The following is an 18728-nucleotide window of genomic DNA, read 5'->3' on the forward strand; positions in this document are numbered from 1 at the left end:
TCCCCACCTCCCTACCTCTCAGTACTCAGTCTGCGGCCCCCACTTCCCCACACCTTTAAGGGCACTGCCCTCACAGCTCAGTTGGGCACGGTGTCTCTCTCTTCTCTGTGATGTGTGATCAAGGATAAGGGGTGATGCTCAGAGAACTCTCCCAGTCCAGTGCCCCTCCAGGGGACGTTCCCCCCACCACCCGCTACGGGATCTGAGTAGAGCCCTGCCCGGTTCTACGAGATGGGGGCGCTGATGTCCAGCCCCGCAAGTCCTGCGGCAGTTCAGTGGGTCCTAGCCTTTGCCCTCCCGCTTCCAAACCTTCCGCCCCGGAGCACCGCCCCCTCCCGGGCCTCGGCGGCCGGCCGTGCCTCCGGGATCCCGGGGAGGACGGTGACGGGACGCCCGGCCCATGCACAGGCGGCCCCGGGCCTCCCACTGCCTCCCCGGGGCCTGTCGCTGCCCGGGAGCGGGCGGATGTGGGCGCCCCGCAGGAGGCCGGAGCCCTTCGGCCCCGGAACCAGCCCCGGCCGCGATCCGGCCAGAGCCCGGGAGAGCGGGCGCGGTCCCGGGCGCGCGGAAGACCCGGCCAGTCGGACCGGCCGGAGCCCCAGCCGCAGCCGGAGCCGGAGCCGGGGCGGGCAGCGCAGGGTGCCGCGCGTAGGGTGGGGCGGACGGGGAGGGGGTGGCCGCCCGGTACTCACCCGCGCCGGGGCTGTGCATCCAGGGGCCGGGGCCCTCAGAGCCGGGGGCTCATGGCGGGCGGGGGGCCGGGGCGCCGGCCTCACATCCCCCCGGTCGCCGGAGGCTGCAGAGCGACTGTGAGCGGCGAGAGGAAGGGAGGGGGCCGGGAGGGGGAGGGCCCTGGCAGCCTGGCCGGCCGGGTAGGATGACAATGGAAGGAAATGCTTTATCTGAGTCTGAGAGCGGGCCAAGGGGGAGGGGAGGGAGGGGGCCGGCGCTGGCGGCCCTGGGACACAGCACCCGGGCTCCGCTCGGCGGCACACAGCCTGGCGGCGGACACGGATCGCGGCGGGGCGCGGCTCACCGCCCCGGAGGCAGCGCCGAACCCGGAACGCGGGACGCCGCGGCCGGACCTGCGCGCGGCCGCCGAAGCCCCAGCCGCCGCGCGGCGCTGCGCCCCGCGCACAATTCCCGGAAACCCAGATACCTGAGTGCACGCACCCGTGCATACGCGGCGTACACGGGCGTGCATCCATGTTTACACAAGCCAGGGTGGTTTGCGCTTCGGGGAAGGACTCCGATGCACACAGCCTCACGCTTAAGTCAACCAGGGCAGCGCTACCCAGGGAGAGCAGGGCACGCTTGGAGTCTCGAGCGAGGAATCCCACACGGACACCCCCGCCCCATCCTACCCCTCACACACACAAGCGGGACTCGCCTCGGGGACGCTTCAGGATAGGATTTGAACCACTGCCCAGTCCAACCCCGGTGGCACCCCCCACCCCCACTGTCTGCTGAGGGGAGCAGAAGGGTCCAGTCTGTCCCTATTAAAAGAAAAAAGGGGGTGGGGGCGATGCAGTTTTTGAAACTTTAAAAAAAGAATTTCTCAAGGGATTTCCTTCCATCGTCTCCTCTTCCTCTTCCATTCCTCTCCCTCCACAATGACCCTCCTTTGCCCCCCCACCCGGTCCCTATGAGTCAAACTTTAGCAATGCGCCCAGTGTCCCCCAGTGCATTACAGCGGATCACAGAAATGTTCCAGTCTGTGAGTCGGAATGCAGCCGCCTCCAGCCCTCCTTCAGCTAATAAACTCAGCTGAGGACTGGCTTTGCGATGCAACCCTCCCTGCCTCTCCCCCAGTCTCCTCTCAGATAGGAGGAGGTCAGATTCAAGGGTCAGGGGCTGAGGACCTTCCCACTGTGTTTCCTGGCTTGGCCTGTCAGCCCCGTTGCCTCCAGCAATTTGGCAGGTCAGAAAACTGGGAAGGGAGAGGGGTCATTCACCAGGAACACTATGCTCTCCTGCCCCTGAGGTGCCAGCCACCGAAAGGCAGCTTCCTTCTGGTCCCAGTCTACTGTCTGAGTCCTAGGAGCTCCAAGAACCTTTAGAAAGGGAAACAAAGGCAGACCTATGGATGTGTTATCTTGGAAGCCAGAGTCTTGAGTGGCCTAGAGGGACGTTGGCCATGTTGCTGGGTCACAGGTCTAGGCTCCTGCTCGGTTGTTCAGCTGCTAAGTCTAACTCCTCTGTGCCTGATAATGGGTACTACGAACTGTTCCCGGTCTCCACGGCCTCTTGCAATGTGGTCCACACACATCCCTGCCCAGTGTTTCCTGGTACTTTGCTCAGAGGTAGTTACTGTTAGCACAACTGCAGCCAGCCCTGTCAGCTAGCTGTTCCCACTTCCTTGCCTTGGCCTAAGATACTTCCTACAGAGTCGATGCCACTCTACCTTTCTCCCTTCTGTTGTTGAAATCCTTTCACCTCCTCTGAAATGTTTCAGGATTTCTGTAGCCAGAGCCCGAAGGATTTTCTTTTCCTTGAAGGACTCCACCAGGGCACTGCTCTTCTCCTAGCCATACAGACCCTCAGACGTCTAGTCTACGGTCTGAATCTCTTCTTTCTCGCTAACATTCAACAAATAGTACCTGCCAAGCTTGGAAGTACTACCTCAATGTGGCGGCTTTGAGTTTCACAGAACAGCACAGAATTCAAACTCTGAGTTCTTCTTTGACTCATGAATATTCATAACCTTCCCAGATCTTCCTCCCCTAGACAGCCCTAATAGACCCCTCTGTCCAGTGATTTCTCCATTCTTGCTCCGTCAGACACTTGCTCATCTACTGAGCCGTCTGTCCAGACCAGAGCACTCTACTTCCAACGCCTTCCGTGAGGGCTATAGACTTCAGGGGAAAAAAATCTGTTTACAGAAGACCCCCACTCTCTCCTTCTCTCTCTCCTCCTGTAACCGTATGTTGCCCCCATGTACGGCCTTCCTTTCCTAAAGCTGTTTCTGTGCTGAATTTCTTGTGTGTTCATTTCTACTGGTGCAGCATCCATGCCTCTGCTCATGAAGCTGCCTTTTCAATCTAACCACTGACTTCTGAGTGATTGGAATAAAGACGTGTGGCCACCCATCTAGGTTCTCAATGGTCACCTGCGGGTTTTCTGCTCACACCAGGACTCACTGCCTGCAAAGCGGAGGCAGAGAGGAAACCAGCATTGCAGTCTGTTTCTGGGATGCTGAACTGGGCTCTTCTGCCACCAGTTACCTGAATCCAACAGCCCCTGCCTCACAATGGATTCCCAAGCCGATGCTGAGTCCCATGGCCCCTAGTGGCATATGTTAGCCTCCTGGGACCCCTAGAGATACACGACCGAAAAATGCAGGTTACTTCCTTCTTGCTAGAGTGGTTATCACTGGAGGGTTCTCAAGAGTCCTTGAATCCAGACTTCTCACAGCCTGCTCAGCTGAATACCAGGTAGAAGAGACAGGCCCTGAGCCTGGCAGAGGAGGAGCACAACTTTCATCCCAACACTAGGGAGGCAGAGGCAGGTGGATCTCCATGAGTTCAATACTAGCCTTGTCTATGGACAAGGTTCCAGAGCAGTCAGGGCTACATAGAAAAACTCTGTCTGGGAAACACCCCCCCCCCAAAAAAAAGAAAAAAGAAAAAACAAACAAAAAAAACCCCAAGATGGTGGGGGGAGGGACTGGCCCTGTAGGATCTGCCATCAGTTGTTCAAACCTCCCCCGGCTTTTCTGGACAACAAAAAGCCGCATCCCCCTTTCTGTTTTCTGTTGACTTAAGGCCTCCGCATCCTTTTGGTCTCCTCTTCCTCTTGCTTTGGTGGGCTAGCTCTTACCAAGTGCTTACAAGTAGCCCCATTCTGGCCTGTGGACATGTATCAGGTCACCTAGTCTTCCTTTATGTCTTGAAGATTTGTTAATGTTTATATTATGCATACAAGCATTTGGTCTGCGTGCATGTATGCATATATGGTGTTCAAAGAGGACAGTATCGCTGTCTGCCCTCCTGCCCTCCTGAAACCAAGGAGGTTTGTCAGGTCCACTGGAACTGTAGTTAATCTACCAATGGTTGTGAGCTTTTGTGTGAACCCAGGACCTCTGCAAGAACAGCAAGTGTTCTTAGCCATCGAGCCAACTCTCCAGCTGCTCCACCCCCCATCTCTTATTCTTAATTATCCTTGTTATGCTCATAAATCAAGTATGGCCCATAAAGGTGAAGAAACCTGACCAAAGTTGCTCAACAACTTACAGGCCATTCGCTCATTCGACAAACGCTGTCGGGAGCCTACTTAAGGCTGAGATTCAAAGTTGCAGCAAAGTCGGCTGAGTGTCTACTACTAGACTACTAGCTCTAGCAACCAAAGCTGTGCTAGCCTTGCACAGGTGCTAACTGCAGCTACGAGTCTCCCCCCAACCTGCACTTATTCTCACACATGCCTCACAAAGCCAGCCAGGCTGTGCTCAGTTCTCAGGGCCCTTAGAAATCCTTAGGGGGCAGCATTGCATGGAATTAGATTGAATCCAGGATCAAATAAATCCCAACTGTTTTCAGACTTTCAGATTAACAGGGTAGGTTAAGTCCTCAACTCCACATAAAGGGTTTCCTGGGACTAGAAATAAGAAGTAGAAGGAATAGGTCTGAGAGATGGGATGGCTCAGTGGTCAGCTTGATGTGCAGGTGTGAGGAGGAGAGTTCGAATCCCCACCCATATAAAAGCTGGCAGGAGTGGCTTCTGCCTGTACTCCTAGCATTCTGGAGGCAGAGTAGGGATTCTCATTGGAGGGTGATCATTGATTGAGCTGGCTAGCTCCAAGTTCAACAAGAGAGCCTGTCTCACTAGACAGAAGTGAAGAGCCGATCAGTTAAGGAAGACATTGTGCCAACCTTAGGCTTCTACATACAGCTGCAGATGTGTATACCAGCACCTGCACACATCCAAACATCACACACACACACACACACACACACACACAAATAAATAAAAATAAACCTCCTATAAGATGTAAGAACTCTCGCTTATATCTCACAATGGCACCAATGATTTAGTGAGCAAAGTAGAGGACAGAAAGAGCAAACAATTTGCCCAAGGCCACAGAGCCAACAAGTGGCTTGATCCTAGTGTATCGGGTTCAGAGCCTGTGTAACCGCTCCAAACCTTGGAGAAGCTATGCCAGGGTCTCCGGCTCCAGTGTAGCCTGGTTATCAACATTTCTGTTGATCTCTGTTTGCCACTCCAGATAACCAGTTTCCCGTCTCTCTGAACCCAGCCACATGGACTCATCTTTGTCCTCCATCTTCCTCTGTTACATTGCACAGGCAGGCTCAACAGGCTGTATGAATATTCTAGGTAAAGATGTACCTAGAAAGGGGTACAGCTTAGGGGTGCAAGCACAAGGGCAGACCCCACTCTATGAGTTCACCTTCTGAGACAAGAAGCGTTACGTAGTGCCTCTAGGCTAGGGCGGAGTGGTTGGATTATTATAAAGACTTTGCTGCCATGGCTATCCATCCAGATAGCTCAGGTTGGGAGGGCTAATGACGGTGGGCAGTGGAGCAGGCTGAGAACAACCCTAGTCTCTTCCCTCCTCCCCTCCCCTCCCTCCAGAGTCAACAAAGGTGATGTGGTTTCTCTTGTGGTCTGTTGCCCTAGACACCTGCAGCTCTGAATATACGTGTGTCTGACTGCTGGCAAAGTGGTGGGGAGACTCAGGGAGAAAACACTGGGACAGGAAGCCAGGACAGTCTCTTCAACCCCAAGGGGAAGGGGAAACTAGTGTCAATGTTAGCAGAGGCCACCCCTTGATGACCCCCCATGGAGCGGAGCATAAGGAGGGAGCTGGAAGAGAAGTGTTGTGGCTATCAGGATCCTGGGCTGAGAGGAGGGGAACTGCCCTCTAATAGGTGAATTCTAGGTGAGTTCAGCCACGAACTTCTTGGGTGCTGTCTAAGCCTCTGTTTCCTGCTCTGTAAACCAGCAAGATCTTGGCTACCTACTTCACACAGCTCATCAGAAATCACATGAATAATATATGCAAGCGTTCACACCGCCGACTTGGAGTTTGTGCCGTTGGGTGGCATGAACAGTGCCCATGTAAGCTTTAGAACCTTTGTCACTAGAGTGTGTGAGCTAGTATAATTGTTTATTATAGTTCCTAGATAAAACACACACCACACACACACACACACACACACACACACACACACAGAGGAATGTGGAGATAAAGGACACTAAATATAAAAACAAAAACACAATGTGTTGAAGAAATCAAATACACATAGCATACTTGAAAAGCTCTCACAAAGCCAGCTATGTGAAATATCTCTTGGTTTACATGATCTTGGCTCAGTCCCAGCCTCTCCAGTCTCAGTTTCCCCTCTGCCACATGAGTGCCTGGCTCCGGATCATTGCTCCTTTTCTCTGAGTCTGAAGTCAGTTTCTGATTCTGTTATCCCAAGTGTTAATGAGTACATGGCAGGCAGGGAAGAGAGGCTTCGGGTCTGAGGAGATTAGAGCTGAAAGCAGCTTGGATACAGGAAGAGAGTTCTGAGCTGAGCTGGGTTTTGACGGAGCCTAGAAGGGTGAATCAGTGGGGGTGAGGGTGGGAGTGACATTCCAGGTAGGGAGAATGGCATGCACAAGGGCGAGGCTAGGAAGCTGAGGGGTGGCAAACAGATTAGTGAGGCTCAAGAAGGAGGTTGGCAAGGGCTGGAGGGAGCCTGGGGAGGAAGTCGGGAAGGGGCAGTCCCCAGGCTGAGCAGCTAAGCTGGGAAAGTGGGGGAGGGAGATGGGTGGGGAAGAGACTCTCTCAGCCCAGAAATGGATGCCAAAGCACATCCAGCCAAACTCCACTCACCCCTGCCAAGAGGACTCACCCACCAGAGAAGGCCCTTCCCACCCCTCCCTGCTCTGCTAGCTCAGCCTCACCCCCAGGCCCCCCGAGGTGAGCCAGGACCCCTGAGGCCAGGGCCTCCTCCACCAAGAAGCAGATGGGGCGCCACCCCATCCTCGGGGCAATAAGGCAGTCATAAAATAATAATCACGGGTAGGAACTATGACAAAATAAATTGTCTTCTACCAGCCCTCTGATAAAGTAGGTCTCACAGCAGCAGCACTCCACAGTGTGACTATTCTATTTACTAGAATCTGTTTCTTTGAGCTGCAGGAGATTTATAAGGTCACCTAATGTACAAAGCCTCCTGACCGGACATGACCTTAAAGCCGTGAAATCCTTCTAGTCCCCCTAGTATGCTTTGAAACTCTCAGGCCATTGGAAGGTCTGGTTCAGTTTGGGGCTCCCTGATCTAACCCACACCATTCCTTGCAGATGAAGAAACTGAGGCATGACGGAAGATAGCTTGCCAGGGGTGACACGGTTAACAAGTGGCAGGGCAGGGAGAGGACTTCTGCTCCAGCCTTCTAGGTCAGTTCTCCTACAAGCCCACAGCCCAGCCCCAGCTGCCAGTGCCAGCAGAGATTACGGTCAGGGAGGCAGCCACTGGGCCATACTCTAATCAAGAGAAGAAATCCATCTGAGTTGCAAAATACCTTTCTGCATCCAGTTTGCAATTACTCGCTCCAGTGGGCCCCTGCAGGGACACTGTGGTCCACCCACTGGCCGGTTTGACATTGGTCTTGTCATATCTCCCAGCATGACCCTCTGTCCCTAGTGGTTGCACTGACTGGAGAAGGAACCTGCTCTGGACAGATCTCTTCTTTGCGGGCCTCAGAATGTCAGAAGAGAGGAGAGAAGGTCTTGCCTGCCCAGTGGGGACACTCTTCCCCCCCAACCACCGGAAGTGTCTTCTAAAACGAACTTGAGTTGTGTTTGTGTGTGTCAGCATAGTAGGGGCCACAAAGAGAGCATGGAGTTAAAGGTCAGGGGGAAATGCTGAGTTCTTAAGACATCCACACGAGCAGACCCCTCTTCATCTGCTCACAGGAACATCTACTGTCACACACTTCAGGAAACCCTCGTAGAAGCAGGATAAGCTGCCATCTACCATGAAGAAAGCCACCATCACCCAGAGACAGTATGGTATAGTCTCAGAAGAGAACCTGGAGCTCAGAAGGACACCCACAACATGGGCTGCAGAGGAGGACTCCACCAGGTCATCAGGCCATAGTAGGTTGGATCAGGGAAGGTTGGATCAGAATCACTTGTCCCTTGGGCCCTGGTTATCAGAGGGAAGCTAAACAGTGAGTCTAGCTGTCTCTACCCTGCCAGGTCCCTTTCTCCTGCTGGGCCCGAGGGGCCAGGGTCAGAGGGCAGGGAAGGCTTGGTATAGACAACACCTAGCTAGGACTCAAGAGTTTTGCCTGAGCGCTTGAAGACACATAGAGGACTGTGGAAAGACATGGTGGTGCTGCATTGTAGCTAAGGTTAAAGATTTGGAGGCCTGAGCTGGAGTTGGTCTCTTCTCCGATATGTAAGGCATACTGTTTAACCTGGAGGAGGCTTGGCTCCCTCTCTGCAGACCGGGGCCAGAAGTGCTGCCATATTAGGGCTGCGGAGATCAGGACATGCAGTGCTGAACACAGTGCCTGACGCATGCTGTGCTGTGCTGGGGCTGGAGTGTGGATGCCAACATCAGGAGCAGAAGAAAGCTTCTTGTCTCTTCTGGCTCCCTCAGTCTGGGTCTCCCGGCAAAGTCAGGATCAGATGAGTATCGAACTAAGTTTTTGCAAGTGAATCAAGTACAGTCTGTAGGGTCTTGACTTCACCACCATTCCTGGGTATGCAGGGTAGCCTAGGAAGGTTAGCAAGATAGAAACATTGATACAACGTTTCTAACCCTCCTGAGCTACTCAGATACAACGTTTCTAACCCTCCTGAGCTACTCAGGGGGGTTTCTTGGCCTTGAAGGGAGCCTGGGGCAGACTCAGGGGACACCATATGAACTGTAGAAGGCGCCTGGCTTCTCCTCCAAAATGTGGCACTGCACATCTGGAGTGATCTGCGCATCTGGCTGCATCCCTGGGGCAATGGCCACAGCTGCTGACATTTGAGGGAGGAGAGAGCCAGTTCCTCAGCGGGGCCTAGGGGGCTATAAATAACCAGCTAAGAGGGCCAAGGGAACCAGGTCGACCTTTGGGGGGGCAGGAGCTACAGGCAGTGACCCCCTCCCACTTGGGTCCAGAGCCAAAGTTTTAGCAAAACAGGAAGAGGCAGTGGCAGTTGCTGGGAAAGTAGGAGTGGCTCCCCTTCCCCCACTTGCCTGGAGCCTTAGGATCCCAGCCAGGACCTGGGAGAGGTGGAGTCAGTTAGGCTGGAGGGAGGGGCAGGCTGTGCAGGCAGATGGGCCTAGTTCCTGCCCTCCTGTGGCTCAGCTGGGCACGGACAGGAATGGGGAGAAGGGAAGCCTAATGGTGTGTGCCTCCCTCCCTCCTTCTCTTCCCCTTCTATTTCCCAACCTGTGGACAAAAAGTTTAGGCACGGACCAAGCACAAAATATGCCTAAGATATAAGTCCTGTATTTGGAGGCCCAAGGTCAACGTGAGCTCACTTCCATCTTTATCTCCATCCATCATGTAGGTAGATTGAGACTAATTTCAAGAGGCTGGGAACAGGGACTCCAGACAGGAGGAAAGACACCTCCAGCCTTCTGGAACGGAAGCTGAAGAGGGGCAGGACCTAGTCACCAGAGGAATGGTGGAGAACTGACCTGTGAGCTTCAAGGAGATAGAAAGCAAGGGTAGTCCTTGGTGCTGCACTCAGGGCAGATTCCAGAAAGCGAGTCAGGCTTGAAGGAATTTCCCAGCAAGCGTATTGTTCTGCTTTGTGTGTGGGAGGCTGGGCACTGAGAGTCTGCAGACAGCTAGTAGGTGCTTTGCCTGGTCCACATCTTTAGGGATCGTGATACTCAGATCCATTGGGGCATCACTGGCTCCTTAGCCTTTAGCCCATGTTTCCCCTGCTGGACAGTCTAGACCACAACCATCCAGTAGAAGCAGAATAAAAGCAGTGTGTGCAACTTTACATATTCTAGTTCCCATACCTACAAATTCAGAAATAGATAATTAATAGTATATTTACTTAACATATATCTAAGGTATCATTTTCTTCTCTTTCTCATACCAAGTCCTTGAAATCCAGGGTGTCTATTTCACTTACAACATATTTCAGTTCTGACTGGCCGCTATGTCTATAGCTACTGTAGGGACAGCACAGCTTTATGACTTTATAGTCCTTTGTCCCTTAGAAAGAATCCGGGAGGAAGCCTGCAAGGTCACCGTTGTGGCTGTATCTTTAATAGAGTGGCTGTTCATCTGCTTTCAAGACCCGCTGACCTCTCCAGACCCAAGATCAGTTCTAATACACATGCAAGCAGGGAAACCGAGTCATGCAGCAGCTGGCCTTCTCATCCCCTTCCCCGGCCTCTTCCTCAGGGATGAAGATTGGGAGGGTCTCACTTTCTCTTTAAGAACACTAGCCTGGGTCTGGAGAGATGGCTCATCGGTTAAGAGTTCTTGCTACATTTACTGCTCTTCCAGAGGACCCTGGTTCAGTTCTCAGCACCCACATGACTGCTAACCACCACCTATGACTCCAGGTCCAGGGATCCAGTGTCTTCTCCTTAACCTCACAGGTACCAGGCACACACGTATCGCAGGCAAATGAATACAGAGGAAATACACAAATCTTCAAAGACAAATGGTGGCCTCCACTTCCTCTCTCCCTTCTCCAAATAAACTTTAGCCCCAAACTAAAGGCACTCAGGTGGAATTAGGGAATTTGAGAGCAGGGAGACAAATTTGTGTGGAGATATGGAATCAAGCTATGGACAGGTTTGGGGTCCTTGGAAGACAGCTAGAAGATACGGAGGGGACAGTTGTTCTCTGGAGCTCAGAAGAGGAGACTAAAGAAACCAATAGGCTGAAGAATGGAAGCTGGGGGAGGCTGGGTGGAACAGACAGAAACCGAAATAAAGCAAGTCGTGCCGGGTCAGCATCCCGAGAGAGAGCGGAGAGACAGCGCAGGAGAGACTTGTAGTCATTCAGCTGTGGGCTTTTAAAACCCTTCCCACAGAGAGAGCACACAAATTGATAGGCAGCCTCAAAACATTAGTAGACTGAAGTTCAAAGCTCAGAAAAAGAGTCTTCAAGGAAACACATAAGCTAGGGGGATGCTCAGCCCGAAGGCGTTCCAAGGGATGCCAACCAAACAAAGAGAAGGCAGGTGCCATTTCAAACGCCAGTGGCATGTGCTCACTGTTAGCGGTGGCAGACTGCCTTTGAAGTCAGCTTGGCGGTCTATGGTGAGAACTATGAGATGTTCCCCCCCCCAACTCCCGTCACCTTTGCTGAGTTACCCCACCCAAGTGTGCTCTAAACCAAGTCTCTCTTGTCAGTTAGGGATGGAGGCAGAAAAGGTTCCCCAGTGGCAGTGCTCACTGTCAAGCGATTCGTAATACGGAAAATTAGAAATAATTTGAATACACAGTTGGAAAATAATGAAGTAGAGGACGGTATTTCCACTTAGTAGAAAATTATAAAGCTGTTAAAAAGATGTTTATGAATGTGATATAGCATCGTGGGAAAATTCAGAGCCGTGGGTGCCCTGTGATGGAAACTGTATACAAGCATAGGAACAGAACAGGGGGTTAAGAGGGTACACGCATAGCTGGACATGGTTGGTGCAGACCAGTGATGTTAGCACCCAGGAGCCAGAGTCAGATCAGTTCCAAGTTCAAGGCCAGCCTTGGCTACATGGAGAGGCCTTTTTTGAAACGGAAAGGGGAAAATAAGTAATTAATAAATAAATACAAAGAGGAAGCAGTTCATGGGGCTGCGGGGCGATATGAGTGTACATGTTTTCTCATCTGTTAACACCACGGAAGCAGGCTGAAGACTCGCCAAAGCCTGTCTTTGGGTCCATTCACTCTGAAAGTCGTCTTTTCAGCTCAATCCTCATATCCTAACACCATGGACATGAGCTTCATTCTCTTGAAGGCAGAAAGCCCACAGCAAGGCGGATTGGCCCAGAACTCACCGAGGCTCCCTGCTGGGTCCTAGGATATAGGCAGAAAATGTAACTTCGTTGTTCCCTCTGCTACTATTGACGACAGGGCCATGGTGTGAGCTGAGAGAGACAGGGGAGAGCAGGTACTGAGGAATGGTGGGTGCGTCACGTGTCTGAGTAGCGGCTACAGCAAGATTAGGGAAGGGTTGGGGGATTCACCAAGGAGCTGAGGGGCTAGGAGGGCTCCGCGGCTCTGGGGAGGGGCTGGTTGGCTGTGGTTGACCACCCGCTGTTTTACATCACCCCGAAGGTGACAGAAGATGTGTGTGAGCCATCCCCTCACTGTTCCCCACAGGAACTCTACCTGCGCCCCCACCTACAGACGCCATCCGGCCTGAGAAGCCTCGGGTTCCTCCCCGCCCAGACGCCTTCTTATGACAGATACATTGGGGCCTTGAAATAACACATCTTTATTTTCGCCGCCCTTTCCACATCATTTGCCTGTGATTCATTTGTTGTCAAGAGGCATTAAAACCTCCAACCTCCAACCCCCAGCTCCCAGGTTCCCCGGTCCCCGGCTAGTCCTGGTCTCCCTCTAGTCCCAGTCTCCTGTTCTCAGGTCCCAATGCTCTCCCCCTTACAATGCCTTGCAGCGGACAACACGATCCCACTCCGTGGAAGCCCCTCTTCCTACATACAGATGTGGCCTCCACTCGGTTGGGGTGAAGAGCTGGAGGCCGCTCCACAGTACATGCCCTAGTTCTCTGCCCAAGACCCTGGGCCTCAACCTCTCAGGAGCTAGGATGGGAAGACCTTTGGCCTTTAAGTTTGAGATGACCTCAAAAATACAGGAATCCCCAGGAAAGGGACAATAAATTTCTTTACTTAGAAGCAGGAGATGTAGAAACCCCAGCTCCCCCACCCCCGCGCCCCTTACAACTCCGAAGGCGGTGCTTTTCTGAGAGTCCCACCCCCTCAGTGGATCTGGCTTGTTCTTCCTACCTTAAGGCCTGGCTGGGGTCCCTTCCCCACCAGTTTCCAACCGGCACAGAGCATATATTTCCATCCTTGTGTACCACGTGAACGTGCTGAGCAGGGTCGACTCTCACACCAACTTTTACCACTAGGTCGTTGAGTCTCCTTGACCCTCTCTAGGGCTATCTAGGTGCATCAGAAGCTAGAGGGGGTAGAACAACCAGGGGAGGAAGAGGGTGAGGGGTGAGGAGAGGGTGGGAGCGGGTCGGGTGAGGGGAGCTACTGTGGTTGGGTTATCTGATGTGGGAGCCAGGTGTGCTGCTTCAGGGCTTCAGGGTGGGGGAGAGCCGCCTGAGAAAGAAGACAAGGCAGAAGCAACAGCAGAAAGGCCTAGTTGAGAACCCTGAATGAAGGAGTAGACAACTTCTGTCAGAGGCCCCGGCCATCCTGGCCCTGGGTCTCCTAGATACTGGGGTGTCAGTCTCCTTCCTCGCCAGAGAGACAGTCAACTTGCTCTCAATAAATGTGGCAGAGGGAGGGGTGGCCATGGAGTCTGTGGCAGTGGAGACAGGGTCTAGCCTTATCCCGAATCAGCGCGGTTAGAGACAGTTGCTGGTCTGTCATCTCGGTTGGGGGTTATGGGTGGAGAAGGCTTTGTGGGAGGAGATAATGACACACAGATAATAGCACCCAGGGCCAGACACCCCTCACCAGATCCTCCAGCCTCTGCAGAGCCTGCCCCTGCTCTGATTCTGGAGTGCGCATGGCGAGTACCGAGTACCGGGTGTGCCCAGCTTCCAGGCCGGTTACAAGAGCATCTTGGAGGGTGGGACTTGGGAGTTTCGGCTCCTTCCTCCTCCTCAGAGCCTGGTTTGGAGGAGGAGCTAGTGGGAACAGGTTGGAAGGAAGGCATGACTGGGTAGAGGAGAGCATCCACAGGAGTGATGAGAACATCACAACAAAGGCTGGCATCTCTCAAGCACTTACTGACACACTAGGCACAATTCTATGCTTTCAGTCATTGCGGTACCTTTCTTCAGAGAACAGTGACAGTTTTTACAGAAGACACAGAGAACATCCCCGGAGTACAGGCGGGGTTGGGTGCCATCCTGCCCCGTATGCCATTTCTGCTACCTTAGACAAAGCAACCAGGCCTCATGTCACAATTCTTCCTTATGCTGTCATTGTAAAGACTCTGTGATGACATTCACAGGTGGGCAAACGGAGGCTCGGGCCGCCCAAGCCATTTCCCCAAGGTCACTTAGGTGCTACCAAGATGGCCACCACTTTCTTTCTTTCTTTTTTTTTTTTTCCTGAGTCAAAATTTCTCTGTGTAACAGCTCTGCCTGTCCTGGACTCACTTTGGAGAGGAAGCTGGCCTTAAACTCACATAAATCCACCTGCTTCTGCCTCCCAAGTGCTGGGATTAAAGACATGCAGCACCATGCCCAGCCAGCCATCTTTTAAAACAAAATATTATTTTTAATTTTTTATTTTATTTTATTTTTTTGAGACAGGGTCTCACTGTAGGCCTGGAGCTGGATATGTAAACAGGGTGGCCTGGAATGCATGGTGATCTCCACCGCTTCTGTCTCTCAAGTGCTGGGATTTATTTGTGTGGGAGTAGAAGAGAGCTGGGGGCAGCATGCATGCATGCTTATACAGTGCAAGTGTGGCAGAGAACAATTTGCAAGATTCTGTTCTATTCTTCTACCATGTAAGTCCCAAGGGCTAGCCTCATCTCATCAGGCTTGATAGCCATCTCGTTGGCCCGAGAAGACCAGCTCGTGAAGCCCATGCCCTCATTCACTAATTGGCTTTTTTGACCAAGACTGGGGAGACAGGTGGAGAAAGGGCTGATAAGACCACAGAGCTTATCTGCCTGAGTGTTCCTCATGGCCCAGTACCATGTTCAGTCTACGTAGGATTGCTGTAGTGGGCATTTACCAAGTAAACTAGCAAACAACTAAACAATGTCTGGAGATCTTGTAGTACAAGGATTGTGCAGGTGTTGCAGATCAGTCTCGTCCAAGACCAAAACATTCAATCCTCCAGGGAAGCTCCTTAAGAAGGGAGGTAGATAACCACAAAACAGCTTCAGGAAGTCCCTGAAACGGACCAGATTCACTAGGCGCCTCCCTGCCAGGGTTCAAAGAGGACTCTCAGGCAAGAAAGGCTACCAGGAAGAGGCAATAACCAGTAGAGCTGCTTAGGCAAGGTTCAGACCAACTGAGGCACCCAGAAAGGACCTTCTCTAGCTTGTCCTGTTGCCTGCAGGTTGTGCGTGTGCTCCAGGTCCCCAGCTTTGTGAGCTGTCACCTGTGCTAGGGTGGCTTTGGTGATGCAGCTGTCTTTGAGTCATTTCTGGTCCTGTAAGTAACCCTTCACCCATACCTCTGTAACTTGAGTAAAACTCATTGGTTCACCAAGTTGGACTTGGGTAGTACAACAGGCTTGGTCTGTTGTGGGTTCCTTATCTGGGGTGAGTAGACGTATGTGGGGCATCTCCCCAGGAAAAGTTTTGCAACACAACAGAAGCCACTAATACTCCATCTGCCACCCTTTTTTGGTCTCTGCTATAGTCCCTCAAGTCCTTCTATGTAAACACAGCAGCAAGCAGGGAGTCCCTCGGGGTGGGGTTCTTATCAGGGAGGAAGTAGAGCTGGCTTCCCCCCATCTCTTTTTTTATCATTTTCCCCCACCCCCTTTTTATCACCCAGGGGTGATTCAGAATCCACTCCCTTGAGCCTCTAGGGCTCCTGGGTGGGAGAGGGCACTGAGGTAGGAGCAAACACAAAGGCCTTTCGTGCCTGGTCTGGTTGCCTTCAGCTCACAGACCTTGTCAGGACAGGCTTTGGGGTCCGCTATCTGGACTGCTCGATCTGTCTGGCTGGGCTAGAAGGCAGAGGGAGAACAGGTAGCCAGGTGCTGAGCAGGGTGGAGCACCTGTTCTTTGGCTGGCCAATTGCCACGGGTGTTCACAGATGGCTGTGGGGGGTTCAATTAAATGGGTTTGGGTGAGGGTGGCAAGGTCTTTTGCAGAGTCCTGGGACTGGGCATCAGTGGAGGGGAAGAAAGGAGAACTCTCCTCCTCCAAAGTGGAAATAAGGGCTGTTGTCAAGTTGGCCCTTCTCCTCTGGGGTCTGGATGAGAACTTTGCCCAGCACCTCAGGGCTGCCTGTGCTTTCCCATCATCCTCCTTTCTCAGCAGGTGAGGATGGGCCTTTCTCCCTGGAGTCCAGCACTGCAATTTCCCATCATCCTCCTTTCTCAGCAGGTGAGGATGGGCCTTTCTCCCTGGAGTCCAGCACTGCGATTTCCCATCATCCTCCTTTCTCAACAGGTGAGGATGGGCCTTTCTCCCTGGAGTCCAGCACTGCGATTTCCCATCATCCTCCTTTCTCAGCAGGTGAGGATGGGCCTTTCTCCCTGGAGTCCAGCACTGAGGTGATTTACAAGTCGCAGTTGAATACTTGACTTTCCCTTCTTGAGTGTCCTGGATACCATACGCCTGGATTCTGACCCTGGGCTCAAGCCTGGTCTTTTCTACAGGTATCTGTATAGACGTAGGGTATAATAGTTGGGCCCTGAGAGCATTGACAAATTCCCCACATTCCTGCAGAGGATCCAACTTTCCAAATATTCTTCTTACCGCCCCCCTCACCCATTCTGTCTTCAACAGTGAACCAAGGAGTTCCCATGTAATGCATAAAGGCTGCCCTGCGGGCTCTAGCTCCTTCAACACTGGAGGCAAGGCCAGGAGAGATATCAGGAGCATTAGACGGGGCTGGAGAACTAGCTTCGTGGTTAAGAACGCTCGTTCTTGCTGAGAAACCATGTTTGATTCCTGGGACCCACATGGTAGCTCACAGCCATTTGTAACTCCAGTCTCGAGAGATGCCGTGCCCTTTTTGACTTCTCTGGGCACCAAGCATATTGACACATGCAGAGAAAATATGAACAATCTGAAAAAAAAATACGTAGAGACTACTAGAGGACAAAAGGAGCAGCCAAAGGGTTTGAGCGGCCTAATACAAATTGTCAGATTGATATGAATATTCGGAAACTGGAAGGTTCAAATGCCAATCTGGCCAAATAGAGAAGAAAGGACATACAGCACAGGTTTTATGAAGAGGCAGTGGGCATGTTGGATTTTAAGCTCATGGACTTAACTCCCCACTTTCCCAAGTTGAAGGGAAGGATTGACATTTGCATAAAACATTTCCATATCATTTTCTTGAAGGGACCCCAGCAAAGCGTTTTTTGATTGGTTGGCTGGTCGGTTGGTTTTGAGAAAGTCTCTTGATACAAAGCCCCAGCTATCCTGGCCCTTGGAATCTTCCTGCTCCTGCCTCCTGGAGGACTGGAATTACAGACCCGTGACACCAAAACTTTTAAAACTTGTTGTTTATTGTGGAAAAATAGATCTTTCCAATGCTCACAGAAGCAGGCAGACCATTGCGCTATGTTCATCCATCCACATGTTAGGGTGGATCTATGGAAGCCCTACTTTGTTCCAGTCTGATAAACAAGGTCGAAATGCACGCTGCCCTTTCTTCCATGGCACTGTGACTTTTACCCAAAGCAGACAGGCGGGGTGGGACAGGGGTGCAGGACGGCAAAGGTGAGGAGAGAATCTGGGAAAGCCATGAAGTCTGAGCTGGAGATTTAAGGAACAAATGGAACTTGTTTTATTAGGAAACTATAAGGGTAAAGAACCAGGGACGTTCTTCAGGGGGCAGTGTGCAGAAAGCATACAGCATAGGTCCCAAGGGGTCTTGGAGACTCTGCAATAGCAACTGTTTTCAGTTCCTTACATAATAACACTACCAAGACTATTTACCTTTTTATTCCTATTCCTAATTATACAGTGCCTTCCCTCCTGCAAAGATGATTCTATGACTACTCGGGCTAGCCAGGTTGAATGTAGAAGCTGATAAAGAGTCCAACTGGCTTCTGTTAAATCCAACATTAAAGAGCTTTGGAAAGCAGTATTCTTTGTCATTAAACTAGTGTTGCTCCAAAAAATGGTTATTTTAATGACAATCGCTTAGATTAATGTCAAATAGATTCATTTTATTATATTCAGAAAGGTAATGACATTTACTTTAAATCCCTCAGTTTTGGTTTCTAATATGAATACTGCCATGTTTTGTTTTCTCTTTTGAGACAGTGACTCATGTAACTAGGGTTGGCCTCACACTCTCAATGTAGCTTAGGCTGCCCTTGAACTCTTGATCCTTCTGCTTCTATCTCCTGTGTGCTGGGATTGCAGCTGTATACCATCACACCTAGCAGCTAGATAGAATTTACATAAGCAAAAGTTCTCAGGGTCTCTTCTCTTTATGAGGAGAGAGAGAGTCCTCTGGCTGAGCATCTGAGAACTGCTGGACCGCAGGCTCCAACACACACAAGTAGAGAACTGGAACCTCTTGGACACAGCAGTGGCCCGATCAGTTTCAACATCTGGTGCAGGGACACAGGGGCCCTGGAGAGATGAGGTGGGATGATGAGCATGAGCACTGCATGCTGGGATACGTGAGTGTGAAAACGTGGCACAACCAAAGCCAACAACAGATCAGATCTGATTCTTGAAACTGGTGCAGAAACTGGTGCGCACGCGCTACCTGTTACCTCTGGGATGGGTGCAGGTGATCCACGCGCCATGACGTCAGGAGGTGGGGAGGGGTGCTGTTTGTTTTTTTCCTTTGTTTATTGCTTTTGGGGGATGAAGTTGGAGAAGAAAGAACGGAACTGAAAGAAGTTGGTGACAGCAGTAACCTTAGTCTTCTGTATCTCAATTTAGATT

General features: G+C 51.8%; 1 protein-coding gene and 2 long non-coding RNA genes across 6 annotated transcripts in view; 1 reads left to right on the forward strand and 2 right to left on the reverse strand.

Annotated features, from left to right (window-relative positions):
• Positions 1-1284, reverse strand: part of Hdac7 (histone deacetylase 7) — a 39834-nt gene extending 38550 nt beyond the window's left edge. For 2 of the 3 annotated variants that reach the window (XM_031354136.1, XM_031354122.1), the window contains exon 1: positions 693-1105. In XM_031354136.1, coding sequence (XP_031209996.1) covers positions 693-711 — 19 coding nt within the window. In that variant the 5' untranslated portion in view covers positions 712-1105. Of the gene's footprint in view, positions 1-692; positions 1106-1173 lie in introns of those variants that run through there. The other variant, XM_031354111.1, reaches the window with a different exon arrangement.
• A 7262-nt stretch (positions 1285-8546) lies between these two features.
• On the reverse strand, positions 8547-14078 carry LOC116078836. Of its 2 annotated transcripts, XR_004113649.1 has the most exons (5): positions 13907-14078; positions 12947-13121; positions 11975-12064; positions 9648-9980; positions 8547-8732 (listed from the first exon to the last, which is right to left on the reverse strand). It is a non-coding gene; the product is annotated as an uncharacterized LOC116078836 (long non-coding RNA). The 2 variants fall into 2 exon arrangements; XR_004113648.1 differs by lacking the exons at positions 8547-8732; positions 9648-9980 and having other exon boundaries at positions 11766-12064.
• Positions 14079-15789: 1711 nt separating this feature from the next.
• Positions 15790-17911, forward strand: LOC116081952. Its single transcript, XR_004115118.1, has 2 exons — positions 15790-16471; positions 17791-17911. It is a non-coding gene; the product is annotated as an uncharacterized LOC116081952 (long non-coding RNA).
• Positions 17912-18728: the final 817 nt, after the last annotated feature.

Source organism: Mastomys coucha, unplaced genomic scaffold (genome assembly GCF_008632895.1).
Source record: "Mastomys coucha isolate ucsf_1 unplaced genomic scaffold, UCSF_Mcou_1 pScaffold11, whole genome shotgun sequence".
In the NCBI taxonomy this organism is placed as follows: Eukaryota; Metazoa; Chordata; class Mammalia; order Rodentia; family Muridae; genus Mastomys; species Mastomys coucha.